General features: G+C 42.2%; 1 protein-coding gene across 2 annotated transcripts in view; it reads right to left on the bottom strand.

The window, feature by feature from the left end:
• The window catches only part of Csmd1 (CUB and Sushi multiple domains 1), a 1,477,900-nt gene that overhangs the window by 703,992 nt on the left and 751,182 nt on the right, over positions 1-22,726 (bottom strand). For both annotated transcript variants that reach the window (XM_063234987.1, XM_063234988.1), the window contains exon 4: positions 6,318-6,512. In XM_063234987.1, coding sequence (XP_063091057.1) covers positions 6,318-6,512 — 195 coding nt within the window. The remainder of the gene's footprint in view (positions 1-6,317; positions 6,513-22,726) is intronic.

The raw sequence follows: 22,726 nt of genomic DNA, 5'->3' as shown, positions 1-22,726 counted from the left end.
TGTGTTTGGGGGTGTTAAATAGCTGACTTTATCAATGTTTTTGGAACATTGAACACAGCTGTTTGCAGTCTCCCTGTTTGAATGTCCACCTTGTGTTCTTTGATACTGTGATTTGAGGAACTATTTTCAAGAAAATAGTGTGTAATCTACTAGCAGGTAATTTCTTACTGTTATGATGTTTTGTTTTGTTTTGTTGTTTTGTATTGCGTGTACCCTTACGCCGCTTTGGTTTGTTTTGTGTTTTTCTCTATTTCCTCTTAAATAAAAAAAAAAAAAAAAACCAAGAAAGAAATACAAAGAAGACCTAATGCCGACACTCCTCAAACTATTCAATGAAATTGAAAGGGAAGCAATCCTTCCTAAGTCATTACTGGAAGCAAATATCACTCTAGTACCAAAACCTGAGAAAGACCCAACTAAAAAAGAGAACTATAGACCGATCTCCCTAATGAACACAAATGCAAAAATCCTCAATAAAATATTGGCAAATAGGATCCAGCAAATCATCAAGAAGATTATACACCATGACCAAGTGGGATTCATCCCAGGAATACAAGGATGGTTCAACATACGCAAATCAATAAATGTAATCCACCATATCAATAAAGCCAAAAATAAGAATCACATGATCATTTCTATAGATGCAGAAAAAGCCTTCGATAAGGTCCAACATTTATTCATGATAAAAACTCTACAGAAAATTAGAATAGATGGTCTTTACCTCAATATAATAAAGGCCATTTATGACAAACCAACAGCCAGCATCATACTAAATGGCCAAAAATTGAAAGCCTTTACTTTAAAATCAGGCACAAGACAAGGATGTCCTTTATCACCACTCCTATTTAATATAGTACTGGAAGTAGAAGCCAGAGCAATTAGGCAAGAAAGAGAAATAAAAGGGGTAAAGATAGGAAAAGAAGAAGTTAAGCTGTCATTGTTTGCAGATGACATGATACTCTACATAGAAGACCCCCTAAGCTCCATTGAAAGACTCTTAGATACAATAAATAAATTCAGTAATGTGGCTGGATACAAAATCAATACTCAGAAATCAATAGCATTCCTATACACAAACAACAAAACCACAGAGAGGGAAATAAGGGAAACTGGACTATTCACATTAGCAAGCAAAAAAATGAAATATTTAGGAATTACTCTTACGAAAGAAGTGAAAGACTTATACAGTGAAAACTATAATACACTGAAAAAGGAAATTGAAAATGATCTTAGAAAATGGAAAGACATCCCTTGCTCATGGATAGGAAGAACAAACATTGTGAAGATGGCCATTCTCCCAAAACTCTTATACAGATTCAATGCAATCCCAATAGAAATACCATCAACATACCTTATAGATCTAGAGAAATCACTCCTAAATTTCATCTGGAACCAGAAGAGACCTAGAATCGCAAAAGCATTTCTAAGCAGCAAAGACAAAGCAGGAGGCATCACAATCCCTGACTTGAAATTATACTACAAAGCAACAGTAGTAAAATCAACATGGTATTGGAATCAAAACAGAGCTGAGGATCAATGGAATAGATTAGAAGAAACAACCACAACTACAAACACACTCAACCACCTTATCTTTGATAAAGGAGCCAAGCAGGTTCACTGGAAGAACGACAGTCTCTTTAATAAATGGTGCTGGAAAAACTGGCTCTCCATTTGTCGAAAACTAAAGCTAGACCCATGTCTATCACCATGTACTAAATTAAAATCTAAATGGGTCAAAGATCTGAATATTAAAACAGAAACGCTAAATCTATTGGAAGACAAATTGGGTAGAAACCTTGGAGACATAGGAGTAGGTAGAGAATTCATGAATAGGACTCAAACTGCACAGGAAATACTTTCCAGAATCAATAACTGGGACCACTTCTTATTAAAAAGTTTTTGCATGTCAAAAGAAATCTCCAGCATAGTGAAAAGAAAACCCACAAACTGGGAAAAGATTTTAGTGAACTCTCTCTCAGACAAGGGACTCTTGTCTAAAACATATAAAGAATTAAAAAAACTCAGAAATCCAAAATTCAAAGATCCAATCCAAAAATGGGCATCTGAGATGAATACGCAATTCTCAGATGAAGAAATGCAAATGGCAAATAAATACATGAAAAAATGCTCATCATCATTAGTCATTAGAGAAATGCAAATTAAAACCACACTGAGATACCATCTCACTCCTGAAAGAATGGCCAGGATCAAGAAAACCAACAACAACAAATGCTGGAGAGGCTGTGGGAAAAAAGGAACTCTCCTGCACTGTTGGTGGGAGTGTAGACTGGTACAGCCTTTGTGGAGGTCTGTCTGGAGGTTTCTCAAAAAGTTAGGATTGGAAATCCCATTTATTCCAGCTATTCCACTTCTAGGCATATTCCCAGAAGAACTGAAAGCATCATACCACAGGGATATATGTGCACCTATGTTTATAGCAGCACAATTTGTAATCGCCAGACCTTGGAAACAACCCAAGTGTCCATCAACTGAGGAATGGATAAAAAAGTTGTGGTATTTCTATACAATGGAGTATTATTCAGCTATAAAGAAGGATCGCATTGAGATATTTATCAATAAATGGGCGCAGCTTGAGACCATACTCATAAGTGAAATAAATCAATCTCGCATGTATGAATACCGAATAGTTTCCCTAATGTAAGTAATGATTCAAATATATAAAAATATGTGATAATCATGATTCCCCATTATGTGGCCTTGAAGCCTTATAAAATTTTCACTTATTAATTAGAAAGGCTTTTTTCTGGGCTTTTTGATATGGAAATATTTGAAGCTATAGTATATGAAGTTTTATCCAAATATTTTAAGGAAAAAGACAGACACTATGGTAACTATTATTCTTTAAAAAAATTATTTAGCTATTTCTTATGTTTATTTTAATTAAGGGAAAAACTTAAAAAATTAGGATATATAGTAGTAACTCTTTTTGATCTCCTATTAACTTGTTTTGAAGTCCTGTAATACTCCCAAGATCTTGTTTTGACTGATTAGACTCTGTTCCATTCTGTGCGATAGTAGCAAGTTTGAAGGTATAGGCAACTAATTTGAAGGCAATAAGATTCACAAAGATGCCCATTCTGGTTTGGCTATTGTCTCCTTTGGAAGTCCTGTAATGTTCACAATGCCTAAGTTTTATTGGTCTTGTTCTCCACTGTTTTGTCCAACTTTATAATATCTAATGAGATAGACAATTCCTTTTAAGGAAACAAGAGACAATGTTGATAACCATTGTTAATAACCTTGTACTCTGTTCTACATCATGTGCTATGTCTATCCTTGGTTTTGACTTACAGCTTTGTTTTGCCATATTTGACTTTATTCTCTCCCCCCCCCCCAAAAAAAAAGTAATAAGAACTAAGGAGTAATAAAATCCAAAATATGTAAATTTTGTTGTAAAAAAGAGAGGGAGGAAAAAAAAAAGAGCTCTAACGGATATAACAGCAAGTGTGTTTAGGTGTGTTAAATAGCTGACTATATTAATGTTTTTGGATCATTGAACACAGCTGTTTACAGTCTCTCTGTTTGAATGTCTACTTTGTATTCTTTGATACTGTGATTTGAGCAACTATTTCCAAGATGATAATATGCAATCTATTAACAGGTGATTTCTTACTGTTATGCTTTTTTTTGTAGTTCTGTATTATGTGTAACCTTACACTGCTTTGTTTTGTTTTGTGTTTTTCTCTTTTTCCTCTTAAATTAAAAAAAAAAAAAAAGAAAGTCCTCAAACAATTCCTGGATCTAAGTTACTAGAACTTTTGAGAAGTGTAAAATATGCTCATTTCAATTTTTAGAACTACCCCAGCCATTTTGCTGAAGTTCATTTATGTCTCTCCTGGAGAAGCCACATCTATACATTTATAAGAATCAGATCATTGATTTTTATGATCCAGTTATCCAAACCAATAAGAAAAAGTTGCATTCTTCATATGATTCCATTTAATACCCTATGAATTCTTATTAAATCTAGCATTATGAAAGGCAAAAATTTTAACATAAGTGTGTTAATCTGTAATACGGCAGAAAATACTTATCATGATCAAAGTAACTGGAAATAGTTGTAATTGAAGAAAAAATCGGTGCTAGAAGAGATTAGCTGCCTGGTTGTAAAATCAACTTTGACTTTGTAAGATACATAATTGTGAATTAGCAGAAAACTTTCAATGAAACAATAAAAAGAAAAAAATAACCACTAGAGCAAAAAAGCTGAGGTCTACCAGACGTCGTGCCTATGAATTGGATGTTTTGTGTAGAAAGACAAGCCAGGAAGCACTGACAGACAGTCCTCATGGTTGTGTTTTACTTCTGGGAAGTTACAAACTAGTGAGGAAACACCATTAGAATTTTAAGATAAAGGATAGAAGAGAAAGAGAATAAATTCTATGGTTGAGAGAAATTTTACTTGGGCAATTAAACATTTGGCCTGAAGTATAGATTTGATAATCAGCAAGATTCCTGATGATGTGGAGGAGAAGGGGATGCAGGACTACGAGAGTGCAGATGTAGTCAGGCCCGGGCTGGTAGCTCCTAAGGCAGTTCCAAACCCCATGGAACCTGCTTGAGGCTGTGTGGACTCCATCGTGTGAATGACTCACCATGGCAAAGCCAGGCAAAGGGCACCAAGGGCACGGACTGCAGAAGCATGTGGTTCTGAGGAGGCCAGCACAGGTCGGTCCAGCCAGAGCTGGCCGGTAGAGAGTCGGACAGCGGCCATGGTCTGGGGCCACTGCAGGTGTGAACATGCCACGTGGTCAGACAAGGAGAAGGACTGGGAAAGAGGGAGGGTGAGGACTGAGGCTCTAGACCCAGAGCTCACTCACATGCTGGAAGCGGGCCTGGAGGAAAGCAAGGGAAATAAAAAACTGGAAAGTGGGTGAGCAGTGGAAACAGAGGTGAGCAGACAGAGCTCCGGAAGGCGGAAGATGGCTCCACTCAAGATCTCAAGGTCACAGGAACCTAACTGGATGTGGGTCTGGATGTGAGGGCGTGGCAGCTCCAACAATACCAGGCTGAAAAATCATTCACATCAGTAACATAAAACACAGAGGAAATGAGAGGTGTTAGGAGTGGACGGGGGGAAAGGGGGAGGCTGAGGGCTGTGTGGGCTTCGTGGGCTTTGAAATACTCTTCCTGGGCCCTCTTTCGGGCTCAGGCACATCTCAGGACACCTACCCTCACTGCACTCTTCACTGCAGGCCAAGGCACCCGCTGCTCTGGTCAACCTCTCAGCTTGTCCAGGCAGGAGGTAAACCGTGCCTACCTGTGTGGTTAGCAGCATGCCTGCTTGGGAAGTGCAAATGTGGTATTGTATTTCCTGTGACCATGATGTACTGGCTTGTGGGCAGTCAAATGGCATTTGGAAAATGATTAACATCAGAGATCTTAAGAAACTGTAACACTGAACAGGGGAGATGAAAAACAAGGTGAATATTCACTAAATGGCATATATTCAGATACAAACATGCTGATGAATACAACACAAAGTCATTCGGTGATGCAGATTTGAGGTTGTGTGTGGAATGAAAGTCAGACTCAAGTTTAAATTTCACTCCTTCACATGCTACCTGTTGTCACTTCTGAGAATTAAACTTCTGCTTACCCAGAGGGGACCACAGTCACTTCAGCACCAGCTGTGAGGATGGGCTCTAGCCGAGGCAGTACTTAGCATGTTACTGCATTAAACTGAGGCCCCCAAAATGCCAGCTGCTTTGTTTTGGAAGCCACTGGATGGATTTTTCTTAGGACAGTCAAGACTTAAGTTTCAAAATATGCTTTCGTAAGATTGAAAAAAAAAAGTTTTCATAATAAATCCCCAACATTTCAGGGATTGAAGGAAAGTATCCCAGCCCTGAATTCAGTCAAATAAAAATGAACACTTTAAATAGTGTGCTCATGAGTGATCACCCATTGCAAACATGAATGTACTGAGAAAGTCCTTAAAGAGGAAGTTTGATCATCCGGGGAGGTTCTTAATTTTTAACCAGGAAGTATCTTAAGCAAGAACCATCAGATCAGTGAGATTCCCACACAGAAAGTTGTGCAATGCTGCGGTGGAGCTGTGTGGAATCTGAGAAATGGAAAGAAGAGAATTTCAGGTATTTGGGAAGAATAAGACAAGTCAGTTGTTAGGGACTTTTTGGGGTCCTGACAATGGCTTCTTATCAGACGCATCATACTGGAAACACAGTGAGCTGGAATCCTAGGGCTAGACCAGTGTGTCCCCTTTTACTCTATGGAGAAACTCATCACTATCAGCTGTGGCCACTGCCCATCAGAGCCGCATGTCCCCCGCTCACCTCTGCAGAACGGGGCCGGGAAGTCCCAGGATGCGCCATTCCCCGGGCTGACGATGCAGGTAAGGATGGCGTGCCCCTCCAGGATGTAGCCTGGGAGGCAGCTGTACCGGACCTTGTCTCCTATGTTGAATCTTGTTCCATGGAGAATGCCTTTCAGTATTTCCCCAGGATTTCCACATGTGTGGCTAGGCAAAACTATGGGGAAAAGAAAAAAAAAAAAAAAAAAGTTCTGATAAGAACCATTTATACCACAAAATAGACACCACTATTTTGAACTATTAAAATTATCAATTATGCAGCAATAAAACAACCCCATTAAACTGTGCCTAAGACACAACAGAAAATATCACCAGGTTCAAGAACATCTGTACTACAATACTTTTATAACCATTTTAACTACCTGAATAAATGCCTTCTGTTAAAAAAGGAAAACGAATTCCTGCTTGGATTCAGTCTTCCCGATGTCTAGATTATTCTCATCACAGAGGGATTAAACTTGCCTACACAAGGAACCACAAGACCAAACGGTAGGACACAGAGCCAAGCAATCTAGCAGAATCACCCAGCACTTCACGCGTGCTCCCAGCCCGCAGGACTTGGCTGGCACCCAACACACACCACCCATAATGCTCAATCAGAGTTGGAAGGATGAAACATGCATTAAGAAATGAACCAAACCATCTCATTTTTTAAACCATTGGTGCTCGAAAAACGTGCTATTCTTCTATCCCAGGCACAGGCTCTGCACACTCATGCGATCTGATTCCAAGTGGACCTTACCCCATGTGTTGGTGATACCTGTATGGTAGTCACATACAGTTCAAAGCTAGAGCCTCAGTGTGGCTCCCTTCTCACTTTTCACATTGACAACATTCTCTAACTCGACTGTGTGGAGACCTGAATAACCTGATACTGCTCTTTGGCCATAGAACGGGATTGTAAGATGGATTTATTCATTCTTAAGCAGAATGGGAAAAATTCACAACTTTCAACTGTTTCCCAAAGTAACAAATGCTGATGGTCTACAAGAGGAAAGGGAAGTCTCTCCCACAGCCATAGTAGTGCGGCCACTATGCAAATCAATGCGGAGGATCTTCAGGAAGGTGAAGACACAACTTCCCATGGCGGGCCAGGGACGGACATCCGAGAGAGAAGAAGCTGGTGGGTGGAGGAGAACCTCCTGCACCATTCACAATAGCTAATAGGGAATAAACTGGGTGGTCCTCCATCGGGGACAAGGAAAACTTGCCCCCGTATATCCACAGGGGAATATGAGTCAGGTGGTGAGATCCTGCTGTGTGAACCACACAGGTGGCCCAGAGGGCAGTGTGCATCAGGAAATGCATGGGGCTAGAGAGAGCCACCAGGGTTCTACTTCCTCTTTCAGTTCCGGGGTCTTTAGGGGGGCAATGACAGTCCTCACTTTAAGGCACACATTCCGTAGTACCATGCTTGAGCTGTGACTCCAGGGCTAAGAGCTATCAATATAAATTTATCAAAATTTTAAAGCTGCTAAGGATAATTGTGGAAGGAATCACTGGTGTTAATGGAAAAATTAAAATGACCCATTCTGAAAACTGAATTCAGCCTTACTAAACTGTAATCCATTTGTGGAAAACAGTTAGAAACTGTGTTTAGATTAACTCCAACATAGACAAAGTACTTGCCATTTCACAGAAATATACACATAGCACCAAGCGACGGTGCTGCAGAAATAGCTGTCAGAGCATGAGGAGCTGGGGCCCTGCGGACCTGCTGTGCGGTGTGAATGCACAGCCCATTTAGTGCATTTAAACAGAAGCGAGGCCAAGGGAAGGAAGCCTTTGACACTTCCCAGTGCCACAGCTTTCCAGGAGGTGTAGAAGCGATTGACACACATTTTTCTGGGAAATTATTAATGAGAACAAGCATCTAGTGAAGTAGGCCGTGAAAAGAAACTTCTCTAAGCACCTAGGGCTGAAGATGCTGAACAGAGCTAAACTGGTGAAACGGAGACAGAAAAAGTACTTGGCTCTTTCATATTAGCAAAGTCAGACAGAAACGTTAATAGGGAAAATTAATGTTGATGCTGAAAGCAGTCAGTGCTGTAAAGTAGGGATGGAGAGACAGCGTGGCTCCCCAGGATGGGGGTCCCTTTTTTCAGGATCACTGTGGCAGAGGTGAGAGCCTTTTCCCTGGATAGGGGACTCATGTGCAGGCAGTTCCATCTCTCCCCAGGGCACCTGGGGGCTCTGGGGTGGGGTCAAAGCCGCCCATTCTGGGCTTTTATACTACTTTGTTGCCTACTTTTGCTTTGTCTGCCATTGATGTCCCCACATTAACTTTGTGACATGTAATTATAGTAGAATTAAGAAATACAGAGATCTAACTCTAAGTCTTTGAAAAGCAAGACACTGTGCACGAAGATCACACCTGGCAGTACAGGAGAAGAGATTCAGATCTGCTCTTTCTCCTCCTTAGCTACTGATTCACTGAGAGTGTTTCCTCATCAGCATTTATCCACAGGAAAGGGGTGAGATCCAATGAGAGATGATAGGTCTGTGAGGACTTGTGCATTCTAACCTTTTTGTGGGACTGAGTTGTGAATCTCTGATGAGGCTTCAAGTCCTGTATTTCTCTTAACTAATTAAAGAATAAATTAATTCTCTTTAGTCCTTCTTGAGCTATGAGTCCTTTCCCATAGATGCTTCAAATGGGCTGGGACCACATCCTTTTACCTGGGGCCATTCGGAGTCTAGAATCTGCACTGGCTCTCAGGAGGTGCTTGCTAAATATTTGTTAGCTCAACTAAATGATAAATGTAACTATTAATGTAATACCCACCTCTACGAATATATGACTGTGGTTTGCATAGCTCATAAGCCAATGGGAACAGAGAAACAATACGTTTTTCAAAAGTAATTGAACAAAATATTATAGTGGAAACAATTAGTTTATTCCCACATTTGGCAAAACATGTATGTTGGCCTCAAAGCCCTAAAATGAATCCAAGCATTTTTAACCCTTCAATATCTAGCAAGCCATATTTGGAATATCCCTACCAGTGGAAGTTCATGCTCTTCAAATTCAGGTTCATTGAGTTTTTCTAGGTAATATGTAAATTTCAGGCAAGAATTTCAAAAATTCTTCACCATAAATGGGTTAAAGTCAAATAACATACAGTGAGTAAAAACTACCTTTTAAAAAGCACTGGATGGTAGCACAAAATTATAAACTAGAGATTTAGGATTCTGAATTTTTAACTATTTTATTTTTTTTTTAATTTCAACATGAGTAATTTCAAAAGCACATAGCTATAGTTAGAGATGAATTAGGAAATTTAATTCCTGCTGCAAAAAAGCCAAAATGCTCCTACAATAAAGCCATCAGAATTCCATAAATTAATATTTCATACAGTTGTGAAACAGATGTACTAACAGTTCCATGCAATAGTTAATGCTCAGATATCTATAAATGCCTAACACAGCAAACGAAGGGATGAGGAAAACATTTCAAATCAAGCAAATTTCAAGTCAACTGACACCTGTGCCAACTTCACTGTAACTGATTTCTTTAACCACTTTCCCTAAAGATGCCAAATGCCCGCTGTGTCTGCCACAGGAAGGGGACACGTTAAGTATTTAGTGAACACTCACCAAACTGACTGGACTTCTACTCTTGGTTGTCTTTAATCCTTCTGGAGCAATACACCCCCTTTCCCATAGACGATTCAAGAAAGACATCCTTACTCAGGTACTGGAGTTCTGCTCAGGGCAGAGGTTCCGTGCTGAGGAAAGGTTTTCAGAAGGGAGCTCTGGGAACAGGACTGCCTCCCATGGCAGGCTCCATGGCACCCCATGAGGCCAAGCTCACACCCAGTCCTTGAAATGTGAGCTGTCACCCTGATTATGCTGGTAGAAATTCCTACTGTGACACTTTTGTCTTGGCAAGTACATATGGTCACAATTCAGTGACTTAATTGGGCTATCACATCAACTTTTAACCTAAGCATCCAAATGTTTAAATGAATGTCATGTTGAATCCCTTTCCAAAAAGAAACTGTGGAAACATGATACCACAGTAAAGTACAGCACTAATATTCATTGCTAAATGGAACAAAACACCAGCAAAAAGAAGTCTGAATTCACTGGAGGAGAGGCAGCATGGAGCAGTGTTGCATGATCAATGACATTTCATTAGCTGCACTCATATGAAGACCCCCCACCCTGAGAGTTCCTGACAGAGGTCTGTTTCCACTCTGCCTTTCCAGTGGTCTCTTTGCTCCGGGAGATGAAACTTCAAATTCCCACCAGACCAACAACCCCACAACTGTAAACCCACCCTAGCGGATGTGTTTGCTGCAGCAAGATCCTCACCCTCACCCTCTCACCCCCTTGAGGAAGAAGATTAGAGAACTCTTCTTACATGCTCTTCAGGAAAATTTTAAAAGTAAGATTTTCAAGTCTTAAAAGCCCACACACGTCTTCTTACAGCGCTGCATGATGGAATACCGGTAAAACAGGAAATGTCAAAGCAGCGGGGGCACGAGGGAGCCCTGCAGGCTCCCTACACCCTGCAGTAGATGCCTACCTTCTGCGGATAGCCTCGTGGTGCAGCATGAGGAGGGGCTCAGAGGAGCAGGCGGGGGAAGCAACATGCATGGAAGAGTAAAGGGAGCCAGGCGGAGGGAGCACAGACAGGTGCATCCAGAGTCCGGGTCAGGGCAGAAGCAAGGCTGGGGACATCAGGATGAAAGGTCCCCCTCTTGTGGAGGAAGCAGTGGTGTCCAATGTTTACAGGAAGGACACAGCACCGGGGTTACAGGCACATGGAATCCAGTGACAAGCAGACCATGTGGTGTAAAGCAAATTCCCTCTGTCCTTAGTCCCAGGTCCCCAGTGGAAAATCAAAGAGACTGCAGGGCGACTAGAATGGCAGGTTCTCTCTGTATTTTCAGTTGCTGATTCACCTTCTCAATTCTAAAGCACCACACAAATTCTAAGATAATAACACATTTTTCAAAATATATAGGGATGTGGACATACCACAGCTTCCAAAAGAACAAAATTTGGGAAATAAATGTACACGAGAATCAGTCTGGCCTTTAAAATGGAGGTTAATTAGTAAAGTGAAATAGAAAGGAGAAAGATACGCAAGTTCTTTAGTTAGCAATACTAATTTTAATTCGTTTCCTGCTCTAGCATGATAATAATTCGTAATATGCAATAGTGTTCCATATAGCAGTGTAAGGTATAAATACATGTGTGTATGTGCGTGTACATGTGTGTATATATATATATGTACCGTTATTATCATTGTTTCATTGAGAAAACTGACAGAGAGAGGCTGTACATCTTTTCCTGGCAACACAGCTTGTACACATCGGTGACAGGATCGACATAAGGTGGACCCAAGTCTCTGATTTCAAGCACTACAATAAAAGGTGTTTCTTATGAAAATGTATACAGCATTCACAGAGACAGTGATTTGTATAAAATCCTGTGACATCTCCAGGACTCATAGTATAGTTTGTTTCCTGTGATAATGAGATACATAGGTTTTGGAGAACTAAAAATTTTCCTCCAATAAAAACAAAATTGTTGCATGGCTTTTTACAAATTTGTGTCTAGTTTGCCATTTGAATTAGATTGACAGGAGAAAGGTTCAATAGAGATGCTACAAGGTAAATGTAAAATGGATTGTTGGCAAATGGACCTGAAACCTATTGGCAGGATACTCAAAAGATTCTCTACAGCCTTCAGAGGACATCAGAAGCCAGTGACAAAGGAGAACACAAAACGCCTGCTGCAGAATTACCGGGCCATGTGAAGTGATGAGGAGGGTGCTGTCATCTGAATCTTCACGCCCTTCCCGGAGTCCTGTGTTGGTGGCTTGGTCACCTGGCTGGGGCACCACTGAAGAGTGGTGGAATCTTTAGGGAGTGGAGCCAACAGAACAGAAGTTGACATACTGGGGACATATCCTTGACGACCAATGGGACTTGAGTCAAGTTGTGGCCTTTCTCTGCTCCTCTGTGAGAGGGGGAGTTCCTCTCTGCCTCCCATTTCCTCCACATTTGCTGCCTCACCATGGGTCAAAGCAACAGCGTCAGGTGACCACGAGCGAAATTTTAACCTATAAGCAAATATACCTCTCCTTTGTGAAGTTATTTACTGCAAGTGTTTTGTAACAATGACAAACCCAAGCCACACAAGTATAAAGCAGATTTCAGTGTAAATAGTGAAGCAATCTTGTCTTACACCTCCACTCTGCTGGCTAAACCTCACGTGATGTATCCCAGGCTGTCCCCTTGGGACAGCTTGCCTCAGCATTACTAAAGGACAACTAGAAGTAGCCTGGCCTCACCTACCTGAAATATGCCCAAACTAATCCTGATGTAAAATACGACAAGCCAGGGACAGAGACAGCTAAACAGCAGATCAGGAACAAACCACCAAGGTGAAGGAAACCCTGCTGAAGCTGCACCCAACTTCAGCCTTAAAGAATAGCATCTATCAGATACACTCTTTCAGAAACTTCATCATACCAAATATGGCCCAAGAATACCTTTGGAATGGAAAAATTACCCAACATCCACCTAAACACATTTCCAGCTCCTGGTATTCAATCTAAATATACCAACCTTGCAAAGATGAAAATGCAGCAATGATGAGAACAACAGAAATTGACCCAAATTGAGTAACAACAACAACAAAAAAAAAAGCATCAGTAAAATAGCTGGATAAGGTAAAGATGCAAACTATAAATATTAAAGGAACTGTTTAAATAACAAAGTCTAAAATTATAACTAGTAACCTAGATAAGATTGTAAAGGAGAATTATAAAAATGACTCAATTAATCAAAAGGAAAATAAGAAAATAAAAAGAAAGAGAATGATACAAAGCAAATAGCTAGATTGTGCAATTAGGGACAATTGCATGAATAAATATGTGAAGTGTAAATGGTCTAAACACCCCAGTTAATAGGCAGAGATCATTAGACTGTGTGCAAGCACAATGTGGTGCTGCCTTCAAGAAACATTTTACTATAAAAACAAACACAGATTAAAGCAAAGCAGCAAGAGAAGTCGTGCTCACTAACACTGACCTCAGAAAGGCTAATTAACACTGCGTAAGGAGATTTAACGCAAAACACTTATAGGGATAATGAGAGCTACTTAATCATGATAAAGCACGAGTTTCTGAATAGGAAATGTTAATCTTCCACATGTGTGACCTGATGATAAAGCCTCAGAATATGTGGAACATGATAGAACTACAAGTACAAGAAAAAAGAGATAAAGATGATTATACTTAGGGCTCTCCACCCTGCTCTCCTGGCAATTGACAGCAAAGTATTCTGAAATCAGTAGTGAGGGAGCGGCCTCCTCAATTGAGTGCAGTTAACTAATGAGAAGACAGAACCACAAGCGAACTCAGACAACTTCAAATGCCAATTATCAAATAACGTATTGACCTGGCGTAACCATCAAAGATAGTACCTAGGTGGAAATTTAGAGCATACAGCATAAAAGAAGGCAGGTCTCTAACATACCATGTGAGCCTCCATCATCAAAAACTAGAAAAGACCAGCATTTAAATCTCAAAAGAGAAGTAAAGGGAAGAGCATGCATTATTTACTATAAAGCAGTTTAAGCGAAATGTCCAGTATTTCACATGTCCTTGCAAGAAATCCTCTTATTCCAGGCTGTTGCTTAGAATCCAGTTGCCACTTTATGCCATGATGCTGCCTTGGCAGGGGTCCCAGTCTTGGAGGGCACCAGAAAAACAAGCTACCAAGCACTGCTCATCATTTTCTGGGTCAAATCACTGAGAGAGCAGGAAGAAAATGTATCTGTGAATTTGTGAATCTATCTGTCTAGTAAGCCATCAAGTTAAAATGCACTGCTGGGTTCCTGGAAGACTCTTCTACTCAGCCATTGCAGTGCAGAGCATAGTACAAAGCCTCAGACACCTTGATGGGGGCTTTGGTGACTCCTTCAGGTATCTCCAGAGGGAACTACAGAGCATCAGATGATTCCACAACTCTACAAGGGGTGATCTGCATGTGACAGTACACATTCACTTCAGTGATCCAAGTTACAGATTTATACTTGAACTTTCCATCTCTAGCTCCCACAGCTTCCAAAGGAGGGATCACTGTTCCAATGCATGCTACAGATGATTCCCAGAGAGGCTGAGTAATGTGGATGCTATAATACAGCCAAGCTCTTATCTGTAGAAACCTATGCTATTCTATAGGTTGTCAGAGTGTAGAGTGCATGCCTGTTATTCTAGCACTTAGGAGGCTGAAGCAGGGGGATTGCTGAGAGTTCAAGGTCATCCTGAAGTACACAGTGAGACCTTGTCTCAAAAGATCAAACCAAAACAAAACACCATATGATTAGCTCTTTGCTCTGATGTAACTGAATTGGAAGTTATTTTTAAATGCAGACAAAATAGTAGAAGAAAATGATTTGGGAATCATTTGGTAGAAAAGAGACAAGTTGAACAAGCAGGGGTCCAAGCTTCTGCCATTATTTCCCCATGATCAGCCCTGTCTGTGATGCTGTTTCTCAGCTTCTCCTTTGATCTTCACAGGAGCAGCGAAACTGGGGCAGGGCAGAAGCACCCTTCTATGGCTTAGAATTGTTCATGACAGTTGCTATTGTGAAGGCCCATGTCTGAGGATAGCTTCCTCAAAACCTCTTGGAAATGAAAAATATTCATGGCAAGTGGAAATTTAAGATGGCATCTTTGAAAATTAATGCAAAATTTAAAAAAAGAATGAAGCTTTTGTGATGATTTTCTTAGGGCCCTGTTTTAAAATAATCTGAAGATAAATTTAAGTCTCCTTGCTTATAATACAAACCCTAGGCACTTTGCCCACCCAAGGGTTGTATCATGATCTTCCCAAGGCTGGTGATCATCCTCAGGGAAGACAGAGCTGACAAGGAGCAGGGACTACACTTTCTGGGGGTCTTCCACATCCACTGAGGCAGCTCCGAGTGTCACTGGATGTTGTGCTGTCTGCACCAGGCAGACTTGGATGGGAAAGTCCCTCAGCCAAGACTTGGCCTTGTAGATCCTGCTGGCATGGAAGGATCCGTTGCCAGTTCCCTCCCCTGAAATGTGATATTTAAAAATTCTCCATGCAACCTGAAAACAGTCCTAGTTTATATCTCTACAATGAGGAGTTTTGACTTCCTATGGGGCAACTACACGAAATATGGTCATGTAGTTGGCGAGGGTTTGTGTGTTTATAGTAAAAATGTATTACAGTAAAAGATACATTGCCTTAACTATCTTCAAAATATCTCCCTTTCACTTATCCCATCATTCTTGGCCTTTTAAAAGCAGCTCTGAAAGACCTCTTTCATGAGCATCTTTGCTTCTACTGTTCTGGCTACCTTGATGTCCTCAATGTACTTAAAAGTTTTCAGTTTCACAGTCCTTCTGATTATGAGAAGAGTTGGAACGCACACAGTCCTAGACTCATAAATCAGGTGGATGGAACACAGCATCATGCTTTTATTTGGCAGAAGAAACCATTAGCATTTTCAGCCACATCTCCTGGCCACTTAGGTATGAGGCTGCATCTGGAAGGCAGGAGGCCATGCTGATCTGGTCACTTGGTCACTGGTAATGACTCTCATAAAGGAACAAGTACCTCCCCAGGATCTGAAAGTAAGGTGTGCCCTCTAGATTTCTCCAGTCCCCTTGAAGGGGTGGATGAGGATTCCTGGCTCCGTTTCAAGTGGCTCACAACAGACACAAAGAAAGGAGGATGCAGTCTGTGTGTCTGTCTGTCTGTTTGCTTTCTTTCCTGTCTGCCTGTCTGATTCTGGTTAGTCTGTCTTTCAACCCTGCTCAGTTTGAGCAGAAAGAGAGACTGAGTACCTCTCCTTAGACAGGACCAAGCTGGAGGGAAGGGGGATGGAATTGTTTGACTTCTGAGTGCCTGTTAAATAAACATGTGAGTGAGAAGAACGGGAATTGTAAGCAACAGGCTCTTCTGTCTGGGCACCAAGACTGAGTACCACTCATCATAGTGGCTTATGGGACCTCACTTGTGTTTCCACATGTTTCTGGTTGGTGTATAACACAAAAGATGCCTGGCACCCTCCTTAGCTAAATCATGCTAAGTCCGAGTGAGGGGTGCAGTGAGGTGAGCATCTGAATGCTTTGTCTCTGAGGGACATGCACCCTTTTTCTGCTGTATTCAAGGATATAGAACATACAGACAGCCAGAGTTGGGAATTAATTAGTCAAAACACAGAGACTCTCACTACAGGAAAAAGGGCCTTTTTGGAGTTAAAAATAAAACAAAAATGCTCCCAGCATCTAAGAAAAATGAAAAAGGGGCCCATTCTTCCTGAGAATCCTGCCTCAGTGCCCTCAGCAGCCACTTCAGTTTCCGCCAACACTTGTGGCTTCACTCCCCATTCCCAGCTTGCCTCCTTTATCCAGCTGATCTGATTCCAATTAGCCATTGCCTGCATTTAGTCATGTAGCCCTTTGCCCCAAACCCTTGGCTTCATGGCTGTGTCTATTCTGGTCAGATGGCATCATCTAAATCCCGTCTGAGATGAATGTCAGAAATTCCTTCTGAGTCTATTCAACACAGATATGTTCACATTTTGACAGAGAAAAAATTGAACTGTCAGCCCTGACAAATGAGTTGCCATGGCCTTTCCAAACATTGTTTCATCTAGAAAAAACCCAGTTGATAGCTTCTCAAAGACATCAAAAGGGGTGGGGGGAGGAGCCCTTAGACTACTGTTACCCAAAAACCTGATAAGAAAAATCACCTTAGGTCAATAAGAAAATCCAGTGTGATGGATGACCATATTCTCTGGCTATGTGCTATAAGAACTATGGACGCTAAAACAATAAATAAAATGATAAGAACTCTCTCAAAAGCTTCAACCTGGATCAGCTGACAGCCCTTTCATGGTCTGATGGGCTCAGACTAGGTCAGACCAGATTCTTCTCTTCAGCTGGGCCACTGGGAGCTCCCAGTACCATCACTGGGGCAACTGGGACCTTTGCCTGTAGCCCCTCTGCCAGTCACAAATTTGCAGCCTGAGAGGAAATCTCACCAGATATGAATTAACCTGGTCTTGATAATGCTTCTGGGAAGAGACCTCTCTTCAAGTTAGGACCCACTGTCACCTTTGCACAAAGCCCATAGTCTCCATCTCATTTAACCCTGCACTCTCAACTCTGACTATTCCCCAAGAGAAAGATGACACTTGCATCAGCCTGACAGATAACTGCAATTCCCAAGTTCTTAAAACTCCCAGAAGTATAAATTAAAGACTCACCCCTGGCTTGGTCACTAACCACGCTGCCTCACTGCAATTCCTGTGGCTGTCAGATGTCACAGCAAGCACCAACAGGCGTCTAGCCGCACATCTGCCTGATGGACTGTGAATCTCCTCGGGCAAGATCTCTGTGCTGTCAGCAGTGCCACATATTTCTAGGGTCTGATGGCTTCTATCAAACCTAGATCTTTAAGTTCACTGAAACAAAGACTGTCAGCTTCTGGGAGTGCCCAGTAGCCTACTTGTGATTCAGTTGCTAAGGGCAGCCTCCCTCCTTTGCCTCAATGCTCTGACATGCACTGTCCTTCTGAGCAAGAAAGCTGACCAGCTCACCTGGACAGAGACCTAAGTGTCCAGGTGCCACATGCTGTGCTGGGATTAACTGTTCTAAAAATCAGACCCCCTGACAGATGCTGAGTACACCTTGTTTACGAATGGAAGTAGCTCTATTAGAAATAAAGTTTGGTGGGCTAAACTGCAATCACCTTGAACAAAACTATGTTGGCCAAAACTCTCCTGCAGGGATGATCTGCACAGCAAATTGCTACCTGCTGCTATTTGGAAACCTGCCACCAAGGACACAAAATAATCTGGTCCAGAGGCCTAAGCCTCCCCTGGACGTCAGATTAACTGAAACCTCAACCACAGCCACCAGACCTGCCCCCCACCACACGTTCTGCAAGCTCAAAGCGTTGTGTTGGTATCCATTCCCTGCCCTCTACAGTCAGCTCAGGCTTCAGCGTCTGTGTCACCGGCCTTGACCCCCCATTTCCTGCCCATACTGAAAAGACAATAAAGGTTTTTAGAGTCCTGCTATAAAAAATCTCCCCTAGATATGGCCTACATTTGGTCATTGGCAGTGACAATATGCCTGCCTAGGTAACTCAGAAACTAGATGAAATAAAAACTATATACAGCATATAGGCTACAAAACTCTAGAAAAGTTAAAAACAAAACAGCTTGTAACACACACACACACACACACACACACACACACACACAAATGCATAGCTCAGGTGCATATTAACTACTTTCTCGAGTTTCAGAAATCTAGCCTTAGATCCATTGCAAAGTTTACCTGGACAGACCTCCAAGCTTCCCCCTGGAGAGAATGCTGACTAGTCCATCTATGGCTGAAACCTAAGGACTTTGTTCATAAGATCATTTCACACTTATGCCCTCAGATTTCTGTGTCTTTTTAGGGTGCTTATCTGATCCCTGAAGGAATAGCTGTGGATTTTATTAATTGATCTGGATTTTGCTTTCTCCAGTCCTTGCTTTTCTACCCTCTGCTTACTGTGGTTTTGCTTTAAATTCTCTGGACGGTTGCTCCAAGAGAATAAAACAATCAACCAAACACTTGACCAAGATTTATTGAGATCTCCTAGATCAGGTTAACTCCTAGACCAGGTTAACTCCCTCACCACCTTGCCAGAGTAATATTATGGAAGAAACAAGCCTAAATCACGTCTCTTCCTAAAAAACAACCTAGAAGAAAACTCTGTAATAAGACAATCTTGGAGAGCTTGGCTATGGCCCATCCAAGGATCCCTGAGAACCCTAACATTATAGCTTCTAGTTGAGTCTTGTCTCAAAAGATCACATGTAATATGCCAGCAAAGATTTGGCAGAGAAACAAAAAAAGAGGGGATAAATGTAAGAGAAAATTCCCCCCTATCCAATATATTTCAACTTGTTACTTGCCCAGGGAACAGTTTCTGTTCCAGTTCTGGTTTTTCTGTCTTAACAACAGCTGGTTGCTATGATGCGTAGCGGGTCACTATGATGCATATTGTATAAATCAATCTCCAATTGACAATCCCTTCTGCCACTGTATTTCCTGCTTGCTTATCCCATATAAGCCCTAGACCACCAGAGATCATGGCCTGATATTTTGGGAATGATCCCAATCAGTAAACATAAATGTAAGTAAATCTGCCTCCAAATCCTGGGTGTCATTTCACTGCTTCTGTTTGCTATTGCATTAACTAATCAGGAAATACAATTTGCCATCTTTATTTCAGCTATTAATTCCTAATTTTTAAAGAAAATGTCCTGGTTCTCAAGGGGGAAGTTCCAGTGTTCTAAGATTAAATATAAGCTCATCTTCACATGGATATTACAGGGATCTATGTTCCTGGATTGAAAAGGAGTACTATAGCTTAACTCTAAAATGTCCCTCAGATTCATCTGTGTTCAGAGGTGGGGTTTTGGAAATTGGTTGGACCATGGGATGAGTCTTCAGTGGACTAATCTTAGTGAAAGTTGCTAGGTCCTAGGAGATGGGGTTACAGTGGACAAGCCCGGTTCCTGGGGTGTACCTTTGGGAGCCTATTCTCTTTCCATTCTCTCTCTCTCTCTCTCTCTCTCTCTCTCTCTCTCTCTCTCTCTCTCTCTCTCTCTCTTTGATACTAAAACCTTGGACTGAAGAGCTTTCTTCCACCATGATGTCTCTGATTTGGGGCAGCTGACCACAGACTCAGTCTCTCAAATTGAGAGCCAAGATCCACCTTTTCTCCTATAAAGCATGAGTGTCCAGTGTTTTGCCCAAACAGCTGGAAATTGGGCAATAAATGAACTCACTTGTTTGGGAAGAGAAAAATGGGCAGCAGATGCAGTAGATGTAACATGGCCTTACCTGAGGGGGTGTGAGACCCCACTCCACAAAAGGCAGGAAGTACGCCCTTGCTTTGTACTGAAATCAGTTCCCCGAGTAACAGCAGCTCTACTGAAAGAAAGAACTAGGAAGTCAGGTAGAAAATCAAAGTGAAAACTGGAGAAGGGCCGCAGTTTGCCTGCTGGGATGCTGAACAGACTTGGGCTCCTGGGGACTAGTAGAGGGGAAGGGTCCTCTATCATTCTCACACAGGCTGCGCAAAACTCATGGAAGTTTCCAAGAGTCCAAGAAAGAAAACCATATGGAGCAAGGGAAGCCAGGGTGGCCGTTCCTGTCACTGTGGGCACGGTGCTGGGGCCACATCCAGGCCAGCGGCAGAATTTAGTTAAACAAGACTGTAAGATTGAAAGTTGTCTGGCAGAATTACAGCTCACACAAACATAAAGTGAATTGCAGTGTTATTGTTATTCTCCATCGCTGCGACCTCACACCAAATGCAATTTTGAATAAGCAGAGAAAAGTGGTTCAAGCAGCAATCTGTTATTGCAAGCAAGCGTCTCTCAATTTCCTGAGAAATCCCAAGCGCAAAGGGATTGTTGTGTGCACAAAGGTGCTTGAGTGAGAATGTCTGTTTCTGTGATGAACAAAATACGCTTTTTTCTACCCTAGGAATGGCTATTTTACTTTTTAAAGATTCACAGAGAAAGCATGAAGTGATCAAGGAAAGATGAAGAAACCCAGCTGCTGCGAATGGTGTGGCACAGAGCAGCACAGGTATAAAGAGGAGGAGGATGTCCTCCAGCATTCTTGGTCCATGGGGACAGCTGGTAGCCTGCACAGATGGCAGAAGATGTGGTGACACCATTGAGCACTTGGGACATTCATAGGAACTGCACTGGGGAGCTCCAAGTGCTCTGAGTCTTCAATAATCCAAGCGTTTACTTTAGATTTACTCCGTCCCCATTTCTGGGATCCTAAGTATCTTGTAGTGGGGGAACTTGAGATCCATAGGATTCCTGACGGCCTTTAACCTAGATGGAAGCCTAGTGAAGAAAAGCCTGCTGCTCAAGCATTGTCTCCAGTCTTGTTTACTAAAATCCCAACACATCAGACTGAAGCCTAGAACTTCTCTGCACATCTAGGAGACCTAGGGAAGGCCTCCACAGGGAAAGGCAATGACGGCATGCAACTTTGCTATCAACACTGAGAACACGCTCTCACCACACATGATACAAGAGAAGGTTAAAGGGTTCTGCAGCTAGAAGATGAGCCTGGGCTCCGCCTTCATCTCACTGCCATGCTGCGGTTCCACAGAAAGAGGTCCGTGGACAGTTCTGAGGTGTACGACAGCACCCAGTGTCAGCAGAAGCACCAGAGTGTCTAGAAGGAGAGGGGCAGAACCTAACACCAAAGGTTCTATTTTAAGGGCTGGAGAACTTTTCAGACTCCTTCGGGAAGGCCAGGAATTGAAACTGTCGCCAGAAGATCCCTTTGGTACCAGTGTGAAGGGCAGATCAAGAGGAGCAGAAGAAAGCAGTGTGAGTGCAGCTGGCTCAAGGAGGGGGGCCCAATCCAGCTCATCCCCAGGGAAGATGTGCACTCAGGGACAGCTGTGAAGCTCATCTTATGTCCTTACAAAGGCTCCTTAGTTCTGGCATGCACCAGACCTGAGACTATGCGATTTTACCTAAAGATCTGGACTATTAAGGATTTCCAATGCCCGACCATTATAACTATCCAACAGACACAGTGTGGTCTCACTCAGTCTTAGATGCTGTGCGAATGTGATATGACTGTTCTCGCTGGCTTTTCCTGCATGCCATTCATCCCCCACCCACCCTGGCTTGCCTCTGAAGGACCAGTTTGAAGCTCAGTTTCCAGCACATGGACAGTCCCAGGAAACTACCACCACTGTCCAGGTCCAGAGGGTGGACCTTTTAGCATTTGCAGTGGTTCTCCAGTTCTCCGTGACCACTTCCCACCCCTGTCCCTTCTGGCGGTACCGAGGTGATGTCGTGTCATTGGGGCCACACCATGACAACAGACGCCGGCATACTGTCCTTTGCAGTAGGAGGAAGCACCAGGGCTCTTGGAGTTCATTTGGCCATGACATTGTCTGGGGCCTTACATTAGAAGGCTACATACATTCAAATTAGGCCCTGATTATGAGAAAGATGTTTAGTAATGTATATCACTGGGTTAGATGGATTGTGGATGAAATCTGAAATTATCTTCTGTAATATTGTAAAGGAGCATTTAGAGAAGAAAATATGTCAGTTACTCAGCAAACACTGTGCATTCTCTATTATCCCGCATCAAATGCATGTAAGCAGGTTAGGGAGAGTCTGAGGTCTTCTTGCTGTTTATGGGGTCGGTGGCAGCTGGAGATGCCCCTTACAGGGCTTGGGGTGGGGTGGTTGCTTGGATTCAGAGACACCTGGGGCTCAGATGGCTGTTTTGGAGTCAGTGGGAGCTCGGCCCTCATT

The sequence above is a fragment of the Cavia porcellus genome, unplaced genomic scaffold (genome assembly GCF_034190915.1).
Source record: "Cavia porcellus strain 051 isolate PalLab524CR breed Dunkin Hartley unplaced genomic scaffold, mCavPor4.1 scaffold_24, whole genome shotgun sequence".
NCBI classification, from domain to species: domain Eukaryota; kingdom Metazoa; phylum Chordata; class Mammalia; order Rodentia; family Caviidae; genus Cavia; species Cavia porcellus.
The sequence above is the reverse complement of the archived record's forward strand: the minus strand, read 5'-3'. Positions and strand labels throughout refer to the sequence as shown.